This window comes from Monodelphis domestica, chromosome 2, assembly GCF_027887165.1.
Source record: "Monodelphis domestica isolate mMonDom1 chromosome 2, mMonDom1.pri, whole genome shotgun sequence".
Lineage (NCBI taxonomy): Eukaryota > Metazoa > Chordata > Mammalia > Didelphimorphia > Didelphidae > Monodelphis > Monodelphis domestica.
The window spans coordinates 253593171-253603213 of record NC_077228.1 but is presented as its reverse complement, the minus strand read 5'-3'; the positions used below and the strand labels follow the sequence as shown (position 1 = coordinate 253603213).

The following is a 10043-nucleotide window of genomic DNA, read 5'->3' as shown; positions in this document are numbered from 1 at the left end:
TCCATTCGTTACTCTTCATTTTCGTTACCCCAAGTAAGGGCACACAGGGTTGGCCACCCTGGAGTTGAGCCTTACACATATTTAATTTATATATGTATATATATGGCTCATTAAACCCTTATTGTTTATATTAATTGTCAATATTTATATTCTTGAAATAATGAAATACTATTTCTCCTTAAAAAAGCCATATTAGAAATTTTCTTAAAATTAAATGTTGAGTTCTCTGTGTGGAAAATAAATTGAGAGAATAAAGCCAAGATGGCAGAGTAGCAGGAAGAAGTACAAAGAACCCTTCCTTCCCCAGCCCACACTTCTCTAAACATATCTAAAACATTACAGACCAAATATTGATCAGTAAATTTAATAGCAAAAAATAATTCAAATTTAGGAAATTTTTTCCCAGCCCAAGCTGTGATTAGGAAATAGAAAGATCTGTGCACACTGAGGATGGGATCTGACCAGGATCATGCTGACCAGAGCTTTCTGATTTAGATTTTGAAAGAGAATAGAGGTTTTCTATTGTGGGAAGACAGGGCTGTTCCTCAGATCTTTAGAAGACACTGTCGGGGGCAGCTGGGTAGCTCAGTGGATTGAGAGTCAGGCCTAGAGACAAGAGGTCCTAGGTTCAAACCTGGCCTCAGACACTTCCCAGCTGTGTGACCCTGGGCGAGTCACTTGACCCCCATTGCCTAGCCCTTACCATTCATCTGCCTTGGAGCCAGTATGTAGTATTGATTCCAAGACAGAAGGTAAGGGTTAAAAAAAAAGAAGACACTGTGACTTTGTGTGGGTTGTGGGAACAGTTGATAACCATCATCCTTGTCACTTATTACTCCGTTCTGGTCACAGATCCGGGGTAGCCTGAGGAGAATTTCTGCTCACAGGAGTGGTCACAGACTTTAGTTTATGTAATGAGCAAGAAGTTCAGAAGCAAATAACTGTGTGGCTTATGCCCCAGATGCAGAGCCAGATATCAGTCACATGCCAGACCAAAGAGAATCTTTTAGTTCTTATTCTAAACCCTCAGAATTTTATGGATAACTGATACTAGTTGAATCTAATAACAGTCTATTGTTTAGCCTCAAACTTAGGTCAAGAACTCATAGTAGTCAAAATGAGGGGACAGGGACCAGATTTTTTTTGTCCTTGTTCAGAATACTTTGGGAATCCTAAAAGGTTGCAAGCCCTCAGCTTGAACTGTACTGAAAAAAAAAAACCAGTTATATTAGTAATTCAGGCCATCTCTCCAGAAATGCACAAATCCTGGTCTTAACAGTTCATAGACAGAAAATAGACTTGAAGATGAGTAAACAAAAAAAGAACCCCACTACAAAAAGCTATTATAATGACAGGGGTGCTCAAGACATAAATACAAAAGAAGAGAAGAAAAATGTCTACTAAGAAAGTCTTAAAGAAAAGCACTGTTTGGATACAAAATATACTAGAATTCCTTAAAATTTTTATGAATGAAATGAAAATATTAGAAGAAAAATGGAAGTAAAATTAAAGCTATGGGAAAAGGGAAAAAATTAGAAATATGGCAATATCATGGCAGAAGCAATAAACTCATTGAACATTAAAATTGTCTAAAGAGAAATCAATGACTCCAAAGTTAAAAAAAAAAAATATATATATATATATATATATAATGTAAGGTAATCCACGGGAGAAAAACTGGCCTAGAAAGCAGATTTCAGAAAAAAATATTGAGAGGCATTGGACTACATGAAAAAGCAAGGCCAGCAAATCCCTAAATATAATTTCCAAGCATTATTAAAATAAAACTGCCTATCAACCTTAGAATCAGAGAAAATAAAAATGGAACAAACCCAGAAACTCCAAAATGCAAACTCCAAGAAACCTTATAGCCAACATCCTGTTGACAAAGAACAAATACTACACTCAATAGAAAGAAATCATTTAAGTTCTAAGGAACCAGTCATGATAACACCAGATTTTGCAGCCACCACTATAACGGAATGGAGAGTTTAGCATACCTTATTACAGGAGGCAAAACACTTAGACTGAAATAGAATATTGTAAACTGATGGTTCACTGAGTGAAACTACTACTGATTGAAATAGTGAAAAGTAAACTGAGAGAAACTATTACTTGTTGAAATATAGAAAAGTAAACTGAGGGAAACTGCTTCTCTAGCAATGACTGCTCTATTCTCTGGTTTATGAATAGAGAAAGCTGCTGGAGGGGAACACACCCTGAGGATCTCCTAGATACAATGGGGATAGATGAGAGACACTGCTAGTACAGTTGGCACACAGGGATGCTGGCACACAGGGATGCTTATACACAGAGGACTGCTCTGGGGTTTACTCTGGGGTTTGCCTATTAATCCCAACTGATGGCTGATGGATCAATCTACTTCCTAACCTCCTTCCTCCCTCACTACCTCCCTTTTCCAACCCTCTGCTCCCTGCCTCCCTTCACCTCCCAATTCTTCTTAAAGCCTTTGGCTTCTTCCCTCCCTCCCCTAAGTGAACTATAAAGATCTTCTTTACTTTTCCTTTTTCAAATAGGGGTTTATTGGGATAATAGGATGGGAAACAGAGGAAAGTGGGATGAGGGTTTCCCTAATCTATAAGGGGAATTTGAGAGGGTTATGGAAATAGTCCAGTAACAAAAGTGAGAAAAGGAATATTTAGATAAATGGAGGACAACAGCTAAGATCTTCTTTTCTTCTTTTACAACACCATCAAGGTCTCTCAGTTTCTCCTGGCCAGCTTAAACTCTCAGAGAGAGACACCAACTCAAAAGTCAAGTTTCTCCTTCTTCTCTCTCTGTGGCCAGAAAAACCCCAACTCTTGGTCATTCAAAATCTCAGAGAGCACAGGATTCTCCCCTTGATCAGAAAGCCCCAAAAAAACAAGCCAGCACAATCAGGGTCTTTAGCCATCCTCAACTGCCAGTCTAAACTGCCCGAGAGAGAGAGAGAGAGAGAGAGAGAGAGAGAGAGAGAGAGAGAGAGAGAGAGAGAGACACACACACACTCCCAGCCCCTCCCCCTCATCAGCTCAACTGCCACTCCTCCTGGGAGCATTCTGTTTTAGTATCTTCGTCTTGATTGACAAAACATGTCCCCAGCTTAGAATTTTGCATCTTGCCTTGTCCTTCAAAACCTTTCTCTCTTCATGCCTCTTCAACAAGATTTAGGATGAAGAATAGCTTACTCAGCAAAATTGAGTATAATCCTATGGGTGTATGGGGGTGGACCTTTAGTGAAATAAATAGATAACTTCTTAGAATTCTTGACCCCTACTCAAATATATTTCTTAGAAACTTTGAAGATCAAGCACAGGCTTCAAGAGAAACATAAAAACTAAACATGAGCAAGCAATTATAAAAAACTTATCAGGAGATGAGACATGTATTCCCTGAGAATCTTCCCATCAGGAGTCTTAGAGGGTGGTTCAAAAGGTAGGATGCTTGGAACTGGTTATATTTTATTTTGATATTACAAGAAAAATGAAATGGGAGAGGAAGGGAATGCACTAGGAGAGAAAAAGGGAGAGGAAGGATGGAGAAAATTATCAGGGTAAGAAGCAGGTGACACTTGAACCTCACACTCAACAAAACTGATTGAGGGAAGAATGCACACACAGAGCTGGTAAAAGAAATACATTTACTCAACATTGAAACAGGAGGGAAAAGGAAGAAGGAAGAGGGGAATAAGAAAGAGATAGCAGATTAAGGGTACAATTAGTCCTAAGCAAAACCAATTATGCATAAAATGTCTATAGTTCTTTTTGAGTTGGCAAAGAATCTGAGAAGATGGTTATGAAGGTGAAATGGCTGAAAAAGTTGATGCATATGGATAAAATTCCGTTTTAATAATTAAGGAAATGGTTTCAGAGAAACCCAAGAAGCTTTATATGAACTGACAGAGATAAATGAACAGAACCAGAGTGAAATTTATAGAGGGACAACAATATGGAGAAGACAAGCAACTTTGAAAGAATTAGAAATTCTGATCCAAGTAATGGCTAACCACAGTTCAAAAAGACTGATGATTTTTTTAAAACCACCTACCCATCTCCTGATAGAGAAGTTTTTCACTCAGAGAGTGGATTGAGAGGATTTTCTGGATGTGGCCAATGAGGGAATTTTCTTTTTCTTGACTCTGTCTATTTGTAAAAAGGTTTAAAAAAATTTTTTTTTCTCAATCGGGTTAGGTAAGTTGGGGGTAGGGGAGTGTAGAGGCAGATTTTCATTTAAAACATCCATTTTAATCTTTAAAAACAATAAAAAGAGAGTTGTTTAAAGGGGAGTTGACTTCCCCAACCAACTCAATTTGTATCAGACTTGAAGCCATTTTTTATCTTCAAAATGATGTCTATTTTATTTCTTGTTATATTTGAAATAGTTTTATTTATGGTTTTTAAGTCAATCTTTAATTAACGGATAACTTCTTTTATCTCAGGTCTTTAACAACAAACATGAGTTACTGCTACAAATATTTTGGCAAATATTATATTCTGATACCATTGGATTAAATGCCCAGTAGGACCCTCTGTATGTCAAAGGAAATGGAAAATTAATCAAATGCAAAATTCCAAATTTAAAGTTACAATTTTTGGACCAATTTATTGATTCCTCACTATAGCACCAACATTGTCTATTCTCATTGTTTCCCTTCTTTGATGGATTGCATATTAGGAGGTGAAATTTCAGTGATTTCCTTAGTGAGATTCTTGCAACTGCCACAAATGTTGAATTTCTTCAGAAGGATGAGGCATAATGCCCCTCTGACTTTATAGGATTAGTTTGATAAAGGATTAAAGATATTGAGAGGGCTAATACTCCTGCCAATAGTCCAGGAAAAGGAAAATAAAAATATACTCTCTGCACATTCAGCAACTAACTACAATTTTTACTTTGGTTTTTAATGATCATTTTCTAAAAGTAGAAAGAAAACTTGTGAATTTAGTAAAACTACAAATGATAAACCACTGGATCATGAGGATGTGGTTTCATGGGATTAGTGCAGTTCTTCTGGACATAGCTTTTTGTCAGCTTAGGGATCTCACAGAAGATTTCATTTTGCACAAGTTAGTTCAATCAGTTATATGCCTTGGATAGAAACTATCTTTTGTCCCATTTTAGGTAATTAATATGGGCAATTATATATACATGATGCTAAAGATGAGCTTCATTTGCAGCTAATTGCCTGTAAGAAAAAGGTAAGCAAGAGAGACCTTCAAATTCCTGGATCTTTTGACCATCTTTCCTCTGCTTTCTGGGTGTAGCCCAACCAATTAAGAAATTAATTCTGGCTTCATTGAGGACATCAATATCTACCACTATATTGATGATGCAAATGCTGACTGAACTAGAACAGATCAGAGTGGTAGAGGCCTTAGACAAGATCATAGTCTATATAAGGGAGAAGAGGTAGAAGATAAACCTTAAGAAAACCTAGGATCCATCCTATTGAATGTATTTTTGAGAATATTATGTATGGGGAGAACTGAAATGATTCTAAATGTAGAATAAACTTGATGTTCACCAGAATATCAGATGACAGCAGGAGTGCAGGTTTCAGAATAATGGACAGCATTAGAGATATCAGAAACAGTGAAAATTCAGGCCTCAACTGAGGGAGAGGTCCAACAGAAATAGCATTGTTGTGGCCCCTGGCAGAGGGTAATGTCATCAGTAATGTTCACAAACAGCCATTAAGCTGCCAAAGGATAAGGTCTCTAGTACCCTCCCCACTGACTCCCCTTTTCCATTGAACCAAGTGGCCTCTACCTAAGAGGCCACTTCACACTTAAAGATCATTCTTTTGAGTGGTTCAGGAGTGATTTCACTTACTGCAAGAAAAAAATTTACAAAGAAAACAGTGGTACAGTAATAGGGATGCTCTAAGAGACAGATCTTGAAAAATCCTCTCAGGAAGCCAAATGGCAAGCTGTCATGTGAAAAAAAATCATTAGGGACAGAGCAATGGAAGAACTCAGTCATCTCTGACCCCAACCTATTAAATACTTGGCTGACCGATCAAAACAACAATGATTCTCCTAGCTGGTCATCCCATAGGTCAGGGGGAACTAACCTCCAGATCACCCTGTTTATGTCACTCATCTATTTCTTTTATAGCAACAATGTTTTGTTGACTATCTCCTTAGGCTTCATGTCTGTTGTTAGGTTCTATGGAAACATGTATGTTGAGAAATGATTGTGTGCCAGAAAAATATGTACTCACTGAATGTATAAAATAAACGCAAACCCTGTGCATGACAGAATACTGTGTGATGCCTAAACACAGGATTGAGTGTACAGTGTCTCTCACCATTTATTTGACTGACCATCACACTTAGACAGAGGACCCTGAACCTTGAGAGACCACAGGCTCAGTTCTCTAAGGACATAAATGTCAAGTTTATCAAATTTACAAGAACACACAAAACTGTGGTGCATATCTAATATGCTAAATGAAAGTCATGATCTAATATGATCTCTACAGAGTAGAATATTAGACTAATTCAAAAAGATGAGACTTCACAAAGAGAGAGGTATAAATTGAAAAAGAAACTTAAGATTGAGAAAGGTAAAGTTTTTTGTCCCTGGGTTACACCAGTGTTAAATGGCAGGCTGATTCAGAGGTCTTCCGGCCTCAAGTCCCTTATTCTAGAATATTAGCTTGTTTAAAATCAGCACTTGGTACTTAAGGATACTGAGGCTAGAGAAATTCTATCATCCCCAATTCTCGTGGTTAGCAGGGAATAGATTTAGGTTTAAATCTGAATCTTTGGATTCTAAATCTAGAGCTCTTTATATAGTACAAGACACTGTCCTCCTTACATCGTGCTATTTTCTTTTCATTCTCTATAAGTATATGGGAAAGATGTTGTTGCCAGTCATTAGCCACTCACCAAAAAGCCTTCTCTGGGTCTGTTGGAAGTCTCAACTGAGTTTAGTGGGAATACACTGTAATAATGTTTATTTTCCCAAAGCTTAGAATCCTGGTGATAGTGAAGAAGGGAAAGGCAGCAACATGGAATATTTTTTCCAACATTCAAAAGTATACCCTGCCTCTTTTTTAAACCTCATCCATGGTAAGCTTTAAATAGTATGCTTTTTTTTTATCTAGAAAACATGGGAATAGATTAGACCCTTATATCTTATGTAGTAATACTTTATTAGTTAACATCTGATTTAGGATTAGTTAGATATGAGAACTAGACAAAGGATTAGGCAATCAGCAGTTTAGAGTAGGTATATAGAGGTGGGAAAGAGGGAGAATGATATCAGGAGGTAAGGAATGACTTACTAATAAGGGTGTCAAAATCTAAACACAGCTAACAGAGCAGAATGCTTTCTGATGAGATATATTTCCTCTTATGTGGATCTTACCTACTGAAAATGTCAGTTGGCTACATTAGCCAAATTCAATATTTTGGCTTGTATTATGGATTCAAAACCACCATCAATGATTGGTTTAATGTTTTTCCATAGGTTAGAGCTTCTTTCTGAGGAATAATTTAACTAACTGATTAGGATTGAGTGAGATAGAATTAAGTGTATTATTCTCAGAATGACATTCGACTTGCACCCCTTATTCAGGAAGGCAAGGATATCTACTTAGTATCCCAACTGGGGAAAGGGATGTAGAGGCTAGTTTGTTGCTTTTGGTTACTGTTTAATCTAGAAGTTCCAAAGATGAGCCCAGGAAGACTGATTGATAACAAGGAACAAAGGGTTCAAGAGCAATTGGCAATTCAGTTACTTTCTTTACTTCCCTTTTACTTTACTTCCCTTTGTGTACTTTGTTGTTCTAAGTTAGAAACCTCTGTGTTCAAGACTGTAAGTCACAGCTTCACCCAACCAGAGCTGTGACAGGAAAGGGAGGAAGTAGGGGGAGGGGTTTTGCTATCAGGGATTCTTTATATTGATCTGAATTTAATCAGTTTGTATTCCAGGCACAGAGCCTGTCTGCCACCTTTCATGAAAGGAATAAAACTGCTGCTTCTTCACTCTTATTCTGTACATGACAATTGTGAAGATGGAAATAGGAAATAGAAAGGCAGTAAAGAGAATAGGAAAAGGGAACAAAGTCAGTTAGTTAGAAAAAGTCTGATTTATTAACACCAAAGTTATATTAACACCAAAGGAAAGGTTACCTGGTACCCCAGCTACACATTAGCAATTCATTTCAGCTGGAGCAAATAGTATAGGAAAGAATAGGTTAGCTTAATAATGTTCAGCTGGAGTCTCACTTTCCAAAAGTTCAAAACCTTAAAAAATCATCCTGATAGTCTTTATGCTCACCCTATCGTGAGGAGCTAGTTTCATTCTTCTACAGTTATGCTTATGCATGGAAGATTATATATGCAAATGGAATACAAGAGCCAAAATGTGTACTAGATTTTGGTCATGGGGAGCCCAGTGTAGTGGAATGAGTACTGAACTGCAAGTAAGGAAACCTGGAATTTTATCTGCAGATAATTAGCAGCTAACATTGGACAAGTTACTTCCATGTTCTTGATCTCAGTTTCTTCATTCATGAAAGCTTTAAGTTTATATATTTTCTCTAAGGACTCATTCTATAAACTTATATCCTTGCTATGATTCACATGGTATAATTTGAAGGGCCTAAATAGAAGTTCTATGTGGCAGGAAACTGGATTCTAGAGAGGTAAGGCTCAAACTCATACAAATATTAAGTAGTGGAGCTTAGATTCAAACCTAGGCTCTCTAGCTTCACATATATATAGTATCATCCTCCACTTACTCCCACCTCCTTCCTGGCCATGCACTATGCTCTCACAGCTAAAGAAGAAAGGTAATGATATGAGACTGCTTTCAAGTAATGCAACCTAAGTGTCTCTGAATCTTTCCTCGTGAGAATATAGTTCTCAATATTTTCCTTATAGCTGCCAACACGTCTTTATTCCTTAAGCCATAGATGATAGGATTGAGCATGGGAGTAAGAATGGAATCAAACAAAAACAGAGCCTGGTTCAATTTAGGAGTCTGGGAAGAGCCTGGCCTCATGTAAATTAAAATAGCTGGACCAAAATAGAGACTTACTACACTAAGATGGGAAGAACAAGTGGTTAGGGCTTTGCTCCTCCCTTCAGGGGAATTCATACGAAGAATAGTGAGGAAGATGAATGTATAAGAAAGCAAAATGAGACTCAACGGGATAAAAACTACCAGAAAGCTTGAGATTACTACTGATTTCTCATACGCTGAGGTGTTCTCACAAGTAAGTTTTAGTAGGGCCATAACCTCACAGAAGAAATGAAGAATCTCTCTGGAGCCACAAATGGAAAAATGCATAACATAGGTTGTATGAACTAAGGATGTTAGAGTCCCCCCTAACCAGGATCCAATGACCATCTGCATACAGACAGTGGGACTCATGATGACTGAATAACGAAGGGGATTACAGATGGCCACATAGCGGTCATAGGACATAAAGGTCAACAAAAGAAACTCAGAAATCCCTAGGGTTAAAATGAAGAAAATTTGGGTTCCACATCCAGTTTGTGAAATATTTTTCCTTCCTGTGAAAAAGCTGGTGACCATGTTGGGGACAACTGTGGAGATCAAAGCTAAGTCAATGAGAGAGAGCTGGCTCAGTAATAAGTACATAGGAGTGTGGAGCTGGGAATCACCCAAGATGAGGAAGATCAGCACAGCATTTCCTGTAATAGCAATCATGTAGATCAGGAAGATGATGGAGATAAGAACAGCAAGATGCTTGATCTCAGGAAAAAGTCCCAAGAGGATGAAATCTGTTGTCTGGTTCACTCTGCCCATGGCTCAGCTTTATCACTTTTAGGTAAAGAACTATAGAAGAAAATCAGAGAGCATTTGAAGTCATTATTGAATATTATGAGACTACTATTCTAGTTTTCTGAACTCCCAGGCACTCACTGATTTATAAACACATATACATTGATTTCTTCAGTGGTTATTTCATACCCTTCTATCTCTCCATGTCTTCTATGTTGTATCTAGATTTCCCTTTCCCAATTTATGACTTTGACTCTTACTTGTTTGAAGAAACTGAGGTC

At 37.6% G+C, this 10043-nt stretch overlaps 1 protein-coding gene across 1 annotated transcript; it reads right to left on the bottom strand.

The window, feature by feature from the left end:
- Positions 1-8823: 8823 nt before the first annotated feature.
- Positions 8824-9786, bottom strand: LOC100009814 (olfactory receptor 2L2-like). The gene has a single exon (XM_001362285.2). It carries the CDS (start codon positions 9784-9786, stop codon positions 8824-8826), a length of 963 nt encoding a protein of 320 aa, XP_001362322.2.
- Positions 9787-10043: the final 257 nt, after the last annotated feature.